Source organism: Myodes glareolus, chromosome X (assembly GCF_982192425.1).
Source record: "Myodes glareolus chromosome X, mMyoGla1.1, whole genome shotgun sequence".
Taxonomy (NCBI): Eukaryota; Metazoa; Chordata; class Mammalia; order Rodentia; family Cricetidae; genus Myodes; species Myodes glareolus.
This window is the reverse complement of record NC_142053.1, coordinates 39,511,423-39,526,505: the sequence shown is the minus strand read 5'-3', so window position 1 is coordinate 39,526,505 and position 15,083 is coordinate 39,511,423. Positions and strand designations below refer to the sequence as shown.

General features: G+C 41.3%; 2 protein-coding genes across 11 annotated transcripts in view; one reads left to right on the top strand and one right to left on the bottom strand.

The window, feature by feature from the left end:
- The window catches only part of LOC148117267 (transcription initiation factor TFIID subunit 7-like), a 30,327-nt gene extending 20,515 nt beyond the window's left edge, over nt 1–9,812 (bottom strand). The window contains exon 1 of the mRNA XM_087902542.1: nt 9,702–9,812. Coding sequence (XP_087758668.1) covers nt 9,702–9,812 — 111 coding nt within the window. The remainder of the gene's footprint in view (nt 1–9,701) is intronic.
- Nucleotides 9,813–10,104: 292 nt separating this feature from the next.
- Znf280c (zinc finger protein 280C) overlaps nt 10,105–15,083 on the top strand; it is a 53,982-nt gene continuing 49,003 nt past the window's right edge. The window contains exons 1-4 of one of the 10 annotated variants that reach the window (XM_087903174.1): nt 10,168–10,212; nt 11,590–11,654; nt 11,755–11,827; nt 13,530–13,710. In XM_087903174.1, coding sequence (XP_087759300.1) covers nt 13,667–13,710 — 44 coding nt within the window. In that variant the 5' untranslated portion in view covers nt 10,168–10,212; nt 11,590–11,654; nt 11,755–11,827; nt 13,530–13,666. Of the gene's footprint in view, nt 10,213–10,242; nt 10,391–11,589; nt 11,659–11,754; nt 11,828–12,286; nt 12,306–13,529; nt 13,711–15,083 lie in introns of those variants that run through there. The other 9 variants (XM_085684606.2, XM_087903171.1, XM_085684607.2 and 6 more) reach the window with 9 other exon arrangements.

Below are 15,083 nucleotides of genomic sequence, written 5' to 3'. Positions count from 1 at the left end.
CAGATCTAATTTCCACTTATAAAGCGGGAGTGGTGTAAGAAATACGTGGTCTGAGGACTCTTTAATCTTTTGGAAAAGACTTAGATAAAACTTGCAAAAGGAGAAAATTTGAGGGTATTTTCCACAATATGATTACTTAAAACCAGCTTGGGCAAATGGGGAAGGTTCAGAGTAGGTTCTGTCCTAGGAGGAAGGTCTGATATTCTCTTCAGTGATGTAAGAGTGAGGTAACTTGTGAAGAAGAGAAACACAGAGGCCTTTGTGTAAAAGGGAAAATTTTGAGCCCTGGTTGGCCAAGGGTGTGAGTTGAAAACCCCTTGGGCAGAGGGGGTAAGGCCATGCACCATTCTGTTGCAGGTGAACATCACTGTTACCTCATTCAGAGAAGGAAGGTTCCATCACTGCACTTCAACCTCCAGCTATTCTTTAGAGTTTATACATCATATGTTGAGTCTTGCATAGTTCAGGAGCAACCAGAGCCTTCTTCAATGAACCTGCATGACTGTCCCTGGCAATGTTGCCTCTTCTTTCAGGTTGCCTTCATAGTTCATACATAGGCAGCAATGGTTGAACAAGTAGACTTCTATTGATTAGATTGAAGTGCATAGCTTAAGTCTCAAATTCTACACTTTGTACCTGGGCCCTCACAACAGAGTGGAACAATTTCTTTCCTTAGTCACCAATGTCAAAGGTGAAAGGTTCAAAGTTCTCTTATTTAGAGTAACACATGTTGGAGATGCTTTCAAAACAGGAGGGATGCTTGAGGATTGGTGAAATAAGTGATAAGACATGATGCAGTATTATTCAAAAGAACATCTCTAATGTCACCTTGGGAATAAAAGGAATACTTGGGTTTCTTAGGGTCAAAGTCACTGGTTGTTATTCCCCTTTGTACAGGTGGATACCATCTAAGGGCACATTGCTAATGGAGGGAAGGACCAAAGAACAGTCTGGCCCAGGGTAGTTCTCATGACAACTCCCTTAAGCTAGGAAATTATAAGGTTTCCTGGAACCACAGGAGTTCTGAGAAGCTTTTCTCAGAATGGGAAGTTATGAGACCATCTTCAGCAAAGGAGAAATCCTGAACAGTCTTGTTCACAGGGAGGAGGTCCTAAGATGTATTTGGTCTTATAGGAATATGCAGTTCAACCAGGGTCAGTAGGGGAAGGTCCCAGGCTATCTTGGGTAACAAGAAATGCTCCTGGCTCTGTCTTACTAGCATCCAACTCTTTTTCCCAATGCAAACATACGTACCCTGTGTGAAATCTTTGAGAGTCTAAGGCAAATCTCATAACAATCTTCTAAAATGATAAATGGTTATGCAAGCATTGATGTTTCCTCAAGGTTATATTCAGCTGTGAATAAAAGAAACAGTGCATTTTTGATAACAAACCTTTGAGGCAGATAACTTGATTTCCTCCTTCTATCTTTCTGCTCTATGTTCTAAAAGCAGAAAGTTGTAAGATCTTATTGGTTGCATATGTGTTTTTATGGTTATCTTGGTCAGTGGGATCAGCTAAAAACAATCTTAGTTAATAGGGGAATGTGTGAGATCAAAATGCAAAGAAGGGAAGCTTGATGGTTCTTTAGTCATCAGGGTGGACTAGAGTGGCGAAGAGCAGAGGGTGGAGATCTGAGACATTCTATGCATATGGGGGTCATTTTGAGAGACCTTTCAATAGAGCTTGATTTCCCAGATTTCCTTTCACAGAAACTGAATGCCTGACATCCTCTTGTTGTTTGGACATAGATAATTGTCCCACCAATCTCTTGGGAAGATCAGAACACCTGATACTTGTTTGTGCAGTGTGGTAAAATGTCCCCTTGGTCTGACACCCCTCAATGAGAAAAGATTAAGAGCAAATTGGTAAGAAAGGAAATACATAAGAATCATGTAACACAAAATAAATGTTTTAGGTCCCATTAAGCAAGTGGGATTGAGGGCAACCTTAGTCTTAGGAGAGTTCTGACATCCTGTTCCATATACGAAGAAGGAATAAATTAATAATAATGACAATAATAATAATAGAAAAATGGAAGCTCTGAGTCCCACATAAGAAAATAAACCTTTGAGGCCCCATTGAAAAAATGTGAAGGACAGAATCTCCTTTTAGCAGAGTGTGAAAGTGTTGTACAGACTTCTTTTCAAGGTGAATATCCTCGGCACATTATACAGTGGAGAATGTTCCTAGCACTGATCATGAGCTTCCAACTCTTATTCATAGTTTGTGTCCATTCTTTGAGAGACAAGGGAACAACAGCCTAGCTCTGCTTCCAAAGGCCTAGATAATTGTCCCTGACTGGGGTTCTTCATCTAGTTTGTGTTGAGCTGTTCATATCTAGGCAGAGATGTTGAAGTCATTCCATTTCTATGGACTGGTCTGAAGGCAGATGTCATGGGGTTCTATGCTCAGATTGCTAAACTTGATCGATGGGACATCTAACCAGAGATGACTGGTGTCCCTTGTTTATGGAGTCTTTCATGGGCCTACACATTGTTGGTTTGATGTAAGACCATTGAACTGACCACTTTTGGCCATTCATGGAAGGTTTCAGGCCCTATTCTTTTTTAATTTTGTTTTTTATGTATATGGGTGTTTTTCCTGCATGTGCCTGTGTGAGGGTGTCAGATCCCCTGGAACTGGAGATTCAGACAGACAGTTACATGCTGACATGTGGGTACTGTGAACTGAACCCAGGTCTTTTGGAAAAGCAGTTAGTGCTCTTAACCTCTGAGCCATCTCTCCAGCACCTCAGGACCCATTGTTGAAAGAGAAAAAGGTTTGGGAGGATATAAAAGCCAGAAGATCCAGAATCCCTCAGGCAGAAGATGAAGCTCACAACTTACCTTGGAATTTGGACAATGGTGCAAGCAATACCTTCTCAGATCCAAATGTCCTCACACTATAGAATACCCATGTTTTCTAAAACTCTGAGACTTGCATGCTAGCAATCAGAGTCACTTTTTTTTTCCTACTGGTTGGTTGATAATCCCTGATTCTGTGTCCTCAACAAGCCTTTCATCAGCAGCACAGTCATAGGAGACAAGATGGGACTGCTTCATTTCTGGTGAGAATCTTAAAAGTAGGAGAATCAGATTTTTACTGTTTTGTCCTAGAATACCAGCTCAGTGTGATCTGACATCCTATTGGTCATCTGGGCATGCCTGGACACCCAGATAAGAAGGGAAAGATTGAGAGTTAGAGGAATAGAGCTGAGGTTTCCACAGATAGAAGTGGTTGCTCTGAGGAGGTCAAGGTCAGGGAGTACTTTCTGAAGCGTGCGTGAGAAATTGGTGAACATATGATCAAATTTTCAAGTCACTGATCGGATCTGTATGAAATGTGGCAAGGTCACTCAAACCTTGCACATGATCTGAGCACTCACACTAAAAGGAGGCTATATAGCTGTAATGACTGTGGGAAAGCCTTTAGTGGTTAATCTGCCTTTATTTTTGATACCACAGAACTCATACTGGAGAATACTCTTGCAAATATAAAGAAATGTGGTGAAGCCTCGAGTCTGAACTACTCTCCTAAACTGTAAGAAAACCATACTGGATAGAAACTCTACAGGAAAAGTCTTCAGCCAGGATTTATCCCTGATTCAATATCAGAGAATTCATACTGGAGAGAAATCGTCAACTGTCAGGCTTGTTGCAAAGGTTTAGATAGAAGTGTTCATCGCAGTCAACACTAAAGAATCAGTACTAGAGGAATGGGCTGGAGAAATGGCACAGCATTTGATGAGCTGCTCTTTCAGGACCTGGGTTCAGTTCCCAGCATCCATATGGCAGCTTATAAATGTCTGTAACTCCAGTTCCAGGGGATCGATCTGATGCCTTCTTCTGGTCTCTATGGGCACCAGGCACACATGAGGTATACTTACATACATGCAGGCAAAACACGGATAAGCACAAAATAAAAACAAATGGATTTTTTAAAAATTGACCAGAAACTTTGTGACTAATAAATATGATAAAACTTTCAGGTGCGGTTTAGCCCTCCTTCGGTACAGGATACATCCCAATAGGAACGTACCCTGAATGTTTGAACAAATGTAATCAAGCTTTCCTTTTTTGTTTTTGTCTTCTAAACAGAGTTTCTTTGTCTTATCTGTCCTAGAACTAGCTCAGTAGACCAGGCTGGCCTCGAACTCCACAGAGATCTGCCTGCCTCTGTCTCCCGAGTGCTGGGATTAAAGGTGTGTGCCACCACTGCCTGGTTCAGCCTTTCATTTTTTTCAGATTGTTACAACTATCATACTTTTTAGTTTGGAAGAATGACTTCTATGGAATAATGTTCTTGTACACTGTGAATATTTGTCACTCATATTGGTTTAATAAAACACTGATTGGTCAGTAGCCAGGCGGGAAGTATAGGCATGATAATCAGACTAGGAGAATTTTGGGAAGAGGAAAGGCAGAGAGATGCATTTGCAAGCCAGATGCAGAGGAATCAAGATAATAGTGCCTCACTGGTAAGAGGTACCAAGTCACGTGGCTAAACCTGGACAAGAATTATGGGTTAATTTAAATTGTAAGTGCTAGTTAATAATGGGCTGGAGCTAATAGGCAAACATTTTATAATTAATATAATCCTCTTCGTGTTTCTTTGGGACTGAATGGCTATGGGACTGGGTAGGACAGATACTTCTGTCTACAGATGGCACCCCCACATACTTTCTCAAGCAAAGTATTATCTACTAGAATATCACAATCTAAGTGAAAAACAATGATCCAAAATCTAGAATAAATTTATCAGATCTCAGTATAAAAGTGCTAGTGGTGTCAGGCAGTAGTGGTACACACTTTGAATTCCAGCACTCAGGAGGCAGAGGCAGGTGGATCTCTGTGAGTTCAAGGACAGCCTGGTCTACAAAGAGAGTTTGTAGGACAGTCAGGGCTATTACACAAAGAAACCCTGTCTCGACAAAAAGGCATGTTTTTATACTGTTATTGTTGTTACAATGTGCATTCATCCTTCTGAGAAATAGTGGTGACTGACACCTGAAGAGAACACTGATTACTGGGAAGATCTTCATAGAATATCAGAAAAAAACTCAGCCTAATAAATGTAAAAATCACAACATAAAAATATAGGATATATGAAAACAAATATAATGTTAATATTATAATATTACAAAGCTCCAACATTTCAATTCAAGGATATCAAAATAATTAGAAATGCCAAGTAATAAATTCAAAAGACTAGAATTAAAATTTATTAGCTATCATTGTGTCAAAGAAGATACAAATGAGCAGAGAGATGAAGGAAACAACTTGATTAAAGATTTGGACAAGAAATTGAACAACTTGGATGAGAAATTCAGTAAAGAGAAGAGAGTCTTAAAAATAAAATCTCAGAGATGAAAAGCTCAGTAAAAAACCACAATGGACAGAGAAACCATATCTTGAAAAATAAAACAAACAAAAAGCCCTCGGTGGAAAGCATCACCAATACACTAGACCAAGTGGGAGAAAAATGTTCAGGATCTAAAGCATTACACTCAGCCAGCAATAAAGAACAAATTAGGTGTTGACAGGTTTCTGTCCCACCCAACACCACAGCAGTTCAGTCCCAAATAAATACACAGAGGTCGACATTAATTATAAACTGATTGGTTTATTAGCTCAGACTTTTTATTATCTCTTATAACTTATATTAGCCCATAATTCTTGTCTGTGTTAGCCACAGGGCTTGGTGCCTTTTTCGGTGAGGCAATCATGTTTTGCTTCCTCTGTGTCTGGATGATGGGTGCAGACTGAGTCCTCTTCCCAGTATTCTCCTGTTCTCCTTGCCCTGCCTCTACTTACTCCCTGGTTGTTCCACCTATACTTCCTGCCTGGTCATTGACTAAATCAGCATTTATTTAAAATACAAGTGACAGGGTACAGACCATTGTCCCACAGCAAATAGAAGCTGGAAATAGTCTGAGCTCACACTGGTTGGGAAGCGGTGGTGCATGACTTTACTCCCAGTACTTTAGAGGCAGAGGCAGGCAGATCTCAGTGAGTTTGAGACCAGCCTAGTCTACAAAGAAGTTTCCAGGAGAGCCAGGACTGTTACACAGAGAAACCCCATCTTGAAAAACAAAAACAAACAAACAAACAAAAAGCTCACACTGATCTTGCAGAGGACCCAACTTCTGTTTCCTATAATCCATGTCAGTTAGCTCACAGCAGCCTCTAACTTGAGTAGCCTTGGGGAATCTGATGCTCTCTTCTCTCTTTTAAAAATTTGTTGTTGTTGTTGTTGTTGTTGTTTGAGACAGGATTTCTCTGTGTAACAGCTCTGGCTGTCCTGGAACTCGCTTTTTAGACCAGGCTAGCCTCAAACTCACAGAGATCCACCTGTCTCTGCCTCCTGAGTGCTGGGACTAAATGGGTGTGACATCACTGCCCGGCCTGATCATATCTTCTAGAGTCTATGAACACCCAGACACATGCACATAATTAAAAATAAAAATAACTCTTTAAAAAAGAATACGTAATCATGATAACAATTGTCAAGACCTCTGTGGCATGGTTATGATATGAAAGTTAATGAATTGCCAAGCAGTGGTAACGCACACATTTAACCCCAGCACTCAGGAGGCAGAGGCAGGAGGATCTCTGTGAGTTTGAGATCAGCCTCGTCTACAAAGTAAGTTCTAGAATAGCCAGAGTTGTTACACAGAGAAACACTATCTAGAGGGGAAAAAAAGAAAAGACATGCTTTGAATAAATTGAATGTAATGAAAGCTGTACAACAACCCAAAGGTCAGCATTCTATTGAATGGGGACATACTGAAAGCATGTTCTCTAAAATCAGAAGCGAAACAAAGATGTAACAAAAGACTTTTAGAAGTGATAAATTTAGCAAAATAGTAGAATATAAAGTCTACACTCAAAAGCCAATAGATTTTACTATACACCAATAATCAATTCACTGAGAAAAAACTTAGAAGAGTAAATCTTAGAACAATCTTCAAAACAATAAAGTACATAGTAATAAACGTAATCAAGTGAGAGAGAGACTTCCATAATGAAACCCATAAAGCACTGAAGATAAAAGTGGAAGAATATGCTGGGTATGGGGGCGCACACCTTTAATTCCAGCATTGGAGAGGCAAAGGAGGGCCATTTTCTGGGAATCTGAGGACAGGACAGACTGGTGTACAGAACCAATTCCAGGCCAGCTAGGGATTATGTAGTGAGACCCTGTTTCAAACAAACAAACAAACAAAAAACTGAAGAACGAATAAAAGTTGATAAATGATCAACATGGATCAGCAAAAATGATATTGTTAAAATGGTCATATTCCTGAAAGTGATCCGAAATTCAAGGCCAGCCTCAGTTACATAGTGAGTTTAAGGTCAAACTAGCTTCACTGAGACTCCCGCTGATAAATTAGTTAATTAATAATTAAAATAATGTATGTATATATAGTGTGAATATAGAAGTAAAAGTGTTAATGGGAACAAGAGAGACTTAAAGAGGGGAAAAATGAAAAAAAGGATGCTTAGGAGCGTATGAGGAGAATATGCCCAATTTTTAATATAAACTTGTACAAAAACTGAAGAAAGGGGAAATTTGTCAGAATTCTAGAGGTGTAAATTATTAAGTAGACAACATAGATTTTAATTTTCATGAGTTTGGATTAGGCAGTGGCTTCTTATTTATGATATAAAAATAACAGTAAAAATGGTGAGTGAATTATGTACTCTCAAGGAAGAGATAACAGAAACGACTAACAGAAGAAAATATTTACAAATCATGTGTTATGGTTCAAGATATGAAAGGCTCCCAAAGACCTCTAAACAGAATATCATTATTACACTAATGTTTTTGTAATTATAATAGCATGAAAACCAATGTTAAGATATTGTTCAAACTGTATCAAAATATTTTTCTTATGGTTTGTTTGATCAAACTGAGACTCAAGTATGTTCCACTAGCATACAGGAATACATCCTGGGTTTCCTCTGTAGAATGATGCCAGCAGTTGAATGGTGACCCCTAGTTTATCATACAGGCCAAGTCTCCAGGGAGATTTGCAAATACTGAATTAAAAGTGGCAACATATATAAAATGAAGCCTGAGGGAAGGAAATAATCTATAAGGAGCTCCTGGTAGTCATTACTCCCTCAAGATATTCTTGTAACGTAATTTCTCTGAGGGTTCTTGGACCCTTCGTTGTTAGTCAAGAGGTAAACTGGTGAGAATGACAACTGAAAGACTTTGTTGTTAAGCTTCATTGGAAATAGCTTGGTGCATGCTCATCCACACAAGCAGATTTGAATCTAAAAACTATTCTGTTGCCACTAAGAATTATAGATTGAAAGCCATTCTTTTCATGTCACACAGAATTTGCTATTTGTTTGCTTGGCAATGTTTCTATTGGCTAAACTGTAAGGATAAATTAAGGAACCCTACCTACACACAAATGAACTTGGTAAAAAACATTTGTAGCACTAAAATTTGTCTTTTAAATTTCTTGACACCATGCTTCTGATTGATGCATCATACAAACTGCCTCAATGTTTGAGACCTATTTTTTAAAGGTTTTTAGAGACAAGCAGCAGCGGGTTTTTTTTTCTCCCCCCAAATTTATTGTTTGTTTTGAGACAAGGTTTCACTAAAGATTTGGAGCCTGTCCTGGAACTACCTCTATAAACCAGGTTGGTCTCAAACTCACAGAAACCTGCCTACCTCTGCCTCCTGAGTGCTGGGACTAAAGTTGTTTGCCTCTGTAGAATGGCTCCCCCAAAACTTAAACATTCTACCCAGGAAACCCAATATGTAGTGTGCATGTGTGCGTGTGTGTGTGCGTGCGTGCGTGCGTGCGTGCGTGTGTGTGTGTGTTTTGTGTTCATGGCCCGGGCTGCATGTGGAGATCAGAGAACAACTTGAGGAAGTCTGTTCTCACCTACCATGTGGGTCCCAGTGATGGCCCTTACTGACTGAGCCATCTCTCAGGCCTGGAATTCTTATTTAACTTAGTGAAGGTGCCAAAAGCAGAACAGCTTGAAATGCAGATTTTACCTTGAAACTTTTTCTGCCCACACCAAAGGAAAAGGTAGAAATGATAAGAAATACTGTTTAAAAGAGGCCGGGCAGTGGTGGCACACACCTTTAATCCCAGCACTCGGGAGGCAGAGGCAGGCGGATCTCTGTGAGTTCGAGGCCAGCCTGGTCTACAAGAGCTAGTACCAGGACAGGCTCCAAAGTTACAGAGAAACCCTGGCTCGAAAATACAAAAAAAAAAAAAAATTAAAAGACATGGTTTATATAATGATTATGTAAGCAGTATTTTGGCAAGTGTTTTTCTGGCAAAATTTGAAAAAGCCAGGTGTAGTGGCACTCGGGAGGCAGAGGCAGGTAGATCACTGAATTCAAAGCCAACCTGGCCTATGGAGGGGATTCCACGACAGCCAGGGCTACACAAAGAAACCCTGGCTCAAAAAAAAAAATTTAAAAGAACTTTTTATAACTATAGGACTTTATAAGGCAGGAGTGGCAAAGGAAACAAAACTGTGTTTAAAACGATGTGGTGGGTACCATCAGTCAATGACTTTAAAAGTCGATTTAATTTCTCTTCTCTCTTAAAACGCGAAAGCTATGTCAAGTCCAGTGTTTTTAAATACGGGTGCCTTTAATGTTTATTCGCAGGGAGATCTCGGAATTCCTGTTTGCGTATGCTTAGATCCAATATGGAGCCGTAGTTTGGGCGAGGCGGGGGTCAGAGTTCCCGCGGCCCCTTTCCGCTTTCTCAAGGCGGGCATCCAGTCTAGCGGCCGAGCCTTCGAGGCTGTTCGTGTCGGAGCACATGCTAGCACCCACCATTGGCCCGGCGGCCGTCTCCAAGGTGCCCGGATGGATACGTTACCCATCAGGCAGTGCGCGCTCTTCTAGTTTGCTTGTCTCCTCTGCGCAGCTCATTTGGCGCTGGAACTCCAGGCTGCGACCTCTCCCGCGGCCGCCGCCACCGCCCTGTGAGTGGAGGTCACCCCGTGTTTTCACGCTCCTCCCTTTCCGCTCTTCCTCCCCGCCTCGGCCTCAGCCTCGGCCTCCGCCTCGGCCTCGGCCTCCGCCTCCTCCCCGCCTCCTGTCCCCCTCGGCCCCCCCTCCTCCGTCTCTTCCTCCTCCTGCTCCGCCTCCTCCGCCTCTTCCTCCTCCTGCTCCCGCTCCTCCTCCTTCTCTGAGCTCCGGACGTCCTGCAGCGTCGTGGGTAAGCCTCCCCGCACCTCCCTGTCTCCGAGGCGAGGGCAGCGGCTGCAACTGCGGCGCGCTCCGCTGCGGGGGTTCCCGTGGCTGTGGAGAGTAGGGACCCCGTGGCGCGATGGCGCGTGGCCCACCATCTTGTTTCGGCCCCGGGGAGGGAGGGGGCTTTCGGAAAGGTCGCCGAGGTAACGTGGAGCTGGCGGAGGTGACCGCGAGCTGCCCCGTCCGAGGCGAGGCCTCAACTGTGGAGGGGCCCCAAGCCGGCCGGGCCGCGTGGGTCGCGGTCTACGGAGGCCGGGGAGGCCGTGGGGCCTCCGTGCCTTTCCCGCTTTGCTTTCTCGAGAGCCCTTTCGTCTGTTTTTTTGTTGTTGTTGTTGTTGTTTGTTGTTTGTTTTTTTGTACATCGGATGTCTCTTTTGTACGTTGGAGAGCGATGAGATCCTCCCGGGCGCCTTGGGAAAGGCTGGTGGGCCAATCCGAACTTTCCATTCTCGGGCTCCTGAGGCCCTTCGGTTCTGCCCAACCTCTTTCCCTGGACGGCCAGGAGTTTTTCTGTGCTGGTCTCCTTAATCTTCCCAAAGGGACTGCCCTCCTCGGTCACAGAAATCTTCCTCTATTTAGTTATTGTCTAGACTCTGGAGGATAAAAGCCCCGAGGGAAGAGATGTGTACTTAAGAGGCGTGATTTTTCCCTCACTGAGCTGTGTGGGGGTTTTATTAGCGATGGATGGGGCAAGCATCTCAATTCGGAGGAGGAAAACCTGCAGCAGACATGGGAGCCCCCTCTCAATGCACCTCAAGTTTGAATTCTTCTCAGGAAGGGGTCTCAGTGACAAGGGAACCAGTTTCTTCCAAATGCGAGAGATTTTATCCAAGGACCTCTCTTTTGTTTGGAGGATTTGCTCATTTTTATTTTAAATCTGTGAGCTGGAATTTTTTTGCTTTTGTTGGTTGGGGTAGGATTATGAGTTTTAGTTCCTGTTAGTGGCTCTACACCTGTATTCGATACCTAAAAACATTTTTAAACTACACAGTTCTCCGAAGGGTTTGTGAGGTGTCTTGCTTTGAGAGTTACAGTATAAATTCAAGCCATCTTATGTTAAAAAAGAAAAAACAAGTCTATGAAGGTGCTGGTTTATTTATAAAATTCAGTTAGATCTGTGTGATTTGCTTTAACATCTGCAAAAGCAATTATCATAGCATTTGAATGTTTTATTGCTGTCGCTCCTTTACAGGGCAGTGATGTATTAAAGAACTGTTGCAAAGATGAAGAAATAGCCACAAACGATTATATGGTCCTTAAATAGAACCAGTTGTGGTGTGTTTTCTTTTAAATTACATTTATTTGTTTGTATTTCTCTTTTTTTGGTGTATTATGCATGTAGGTGTGCGCACACCGCAGTTTGAAGATCAGATGACTACTTGATAATACGAAGTTCTCTCCTACTGAGTAGGTACCCACAGTGAATCTCTGGTTTTGTTTTGGTTGTAAGCCCCCTTACCTGCTGAGCCCATCTCACTGAAACCCCTTTTTGTTTGGTTTTTGAAAGGGTTCCACATAGCCCAGGCTCTCCATGAACTCTTGATTCTGTTGGCTCAACCTCCCAAATACAGTGATTACAGGTAAGAGCCAACATGCCTGTCTCCTTAGAGCCAGTTCTTGAACAAGTGTCTTCTGACTTACACCTAAGGTTCAGTTCATTGAATAATGTCTCACTTTTTATGGGCATCTCAAAGTACCTGAGAAAGATAGGTAAAGAGGGTTTTATGTATACAGTGTTCTGCTTGTAGGCAAAAAGAAGACACCAGATCACGTTATAGATGGTTGTGAGCCACCATGAGGTTGCTGGGAATTGAACTCAGGATCTCTGAAAGAGCTGCTAGTGCTCTTAACCTCTGAGCCATCTTGCCAGCCTGGGTCACCTAACATTTTTAAGAAATATTATTCAATTTTTCCTCTCTACATTTTTTCTTTCTTTTTTGTTTTTTGTTTTGTTTTTCAGGACAGGGTTTCTCTATGTAACAGCCCTGGCTGTCCTGGAACTTACTCTGTAGATCAGGCTGGATCAAAGTCACAGCCTCCCATGTCCTGGGATTAAAGGTGTGAGCAATCATTCCCAGCCCCTCTATACATTATTTTAATGTTTTGTTTTTTAGATGCATTAGTGTTTTGCCATGGGTATCAGGTCCCCTGGAACTGGAGTTACAAACAGTTGGGAACTGCCATGTGGGTGCTAGGAATTGAACCCAGGTCTTCTGGAAGAGCAGTCAGTGCTCTTAACCCCGAGACTTTATATTTTTGTATTTTAGCGCTTGAATAATACTACATCCAAGTATGTTGAAAAATCGAAGAATAGTATTGAAAAAGTTCTGATGATGAAAAGTTCCACACCTCAACTTTTTCTGTTCAACTCCTTTCCTCTGTTTGTTAAATTTTCCAATTAGACTGGCCTTTTTAGCCCAGCATTTTACCACTTAGCATTGCTTTTTTATTAAAGAAAATATAAACAAATGCATTTAATTATTTTTACTGCATTTATTTTAAATGCTTTTAACTTGTTTTTTATTAATTATTTTAGTGTGTGGGTGGGTGTGTGCACATGTGCTCAGTGTGAGCATGCGTTCTCAAAGGACAACTTGTATAGTTGGTTTTCTCTTTCCGTCACGTGGGTTCCAGGGATTGAATTTAGGTAATCAGGCTCTGTGGCAAGTGTCTTTGCTCACTGAACCATCTGGTCAGTTCAACTGATGCATTTTAGCAGCAGAGACAATCTGTTTTCTCCTCTCGGTTCTAAGAATCAAGCTCAGGCTCTAGTGCATGCTAGGCAAATGCTCTGTCACTGAGCTACACACCTAGCTTTTGATTTTTCAAGCCAGGCTTTCACTATGTAGCTCAGGATAGCATTGACTTCCTGTGTATCCTATCCCAGCCGCAAACTCATGATTCTCCCTCTTTTCCCTCTCAAATTCCAGGATTACATTTTAATGTGACCACATCTAGCTATAACTAAGATGTTTTTAAAATTTTTTATTTTTAAAGAGAATTTGTAGAGTATATGGTATGTGTATGAGAATTCAAGATATAACTTAAAATTCTTTTTAATGAAGCAGTTCAAATTTTTTATTTTAATGTAACACCTGGGGGTTTGTTTGTTTGTGACAGGGTTTCTCTGTAGCTTTGGAGCCTGTCCTGGAACTAGTTCTTGTAGACTAGGCTGGCCTCAAACTCACAGAGATCCATCTGCCTCTGCCACCTGAGTGTGGGGATTAAAAGTATATGCCACCACTTCCTGGCCAATACCTGTTTTGTTTTTTTTTTTTTAAGGTCCAAATAAGGCTGCAGGATGTTGCTTATAGAAAAGCACTCGCTTAGCACATGTAAAATCTTAAATTTGATTACCAACACCATAAAGATAAAATGTCCAAATACCGTAAACAAATAAGATTGTAAACTTCTGAAGAATGGGACTACGTTTTATTCTTTGTTTTCCTCTAGAATATAGAAGGTAATGGAAATTTGGTGATGAATTAAGCTATGAAGTACTTTAGGTAATTTTCTTTTACTTTTCAGTTAGAAATGATAAAAAAAATACATAAGCAAAGTATTTATATGTACTTTATTATAGTAATAATAGCATTCATTTCTAAAGTATAAAGAATAAGTCTTAGTTAAAGATATCACTTATACTCGAAAAACCAAAAAGATATCATTTATTGAAACGTGTCTAGATAATTATGTTTTATGTAACATACTTTTTAATTTTTATTTCTAATTCTAAAATTCATCCTATTTTTCAAGTAGTAATTGCTTAAAATATTCATTAGTTTATTTGCTAAATTTACATTCATTCAGGAATAAGCCAATTTGGGAAAGTAATAAATGATGCGTACATTTAATAGTCCCCATTTGGGGATGGGGTTACAGCTGTGAGCAGCCATGCCTAGTTTAATTTTTTATTATCCATTGTGTATTTGTGTGTGCGTGTGCGCACGTATGCACGCAGGTGTGTGTATGTAGAAGCCACAGGACAACCTCAGGTGCCATCCACTTCCTTGAGACATGGTTTCATCATTGACCTGGAGGTTACTGACTATGACAGACCATTTGTCCTACAAGCAACTGTGTTTCTCTGCCTCCTCACTTCTGGAATTGCAAGTGCATACTTTTATGCCCAGCATTCTTATATGGATTCTAGCAATATCAGACTCAGGTCCCATGCTTGCAGAGCAAGAACTTTACTGCTTGAGCTATTGCTCCATCCTTTAAAAAAAAATGTGGGTGTGTGCTTGTATGCATGCTCGCTCAGACATGTGACATGAGGAAGTGAGAGAACAGTTTGTGAGAGTCATTGCTTTCCTGCTATATGTACTGGTACTCAAATTCAGGTGGTCAGACTTAGTGGTAGAGGCATCTTCATCCACTAAGCCTTTTTTGGGGGGTGGGGTGGGGTAATGAGACAGGATTTCGCAGTGTAACAGCCCTAGCAATCCTGGAGCTAGCTCTGTAGACCAGGCTGACCTCAAACTCACAGAGATCCACCTGCATGTGCCTCCGCTACCACCTGGCAGCCACTAAGCCATCTTGCATACCCTCTTTTTAATTTTTTTTTTTGATACACCATCTCATGTATCCCAGGCTATCCTAACTTCACTTACAATTAGCCAATTGTTATGGAGCACTATGTTCTCTGGGAATGATGTAGCCATTACCTTCTTGAACTATCAGCAGCTATGATTTCCTGAAGGAGACCTACACAAGATTGGGTTCATTTTTCTTCATGGAATGGAAAGGGGCTAATGATCCCACATCCTTCCCCGAGATTTATAGACAGTTAACAGTTAGTAAAGGAGGGGGCTCATGAGGCCACATCCTTCCCCA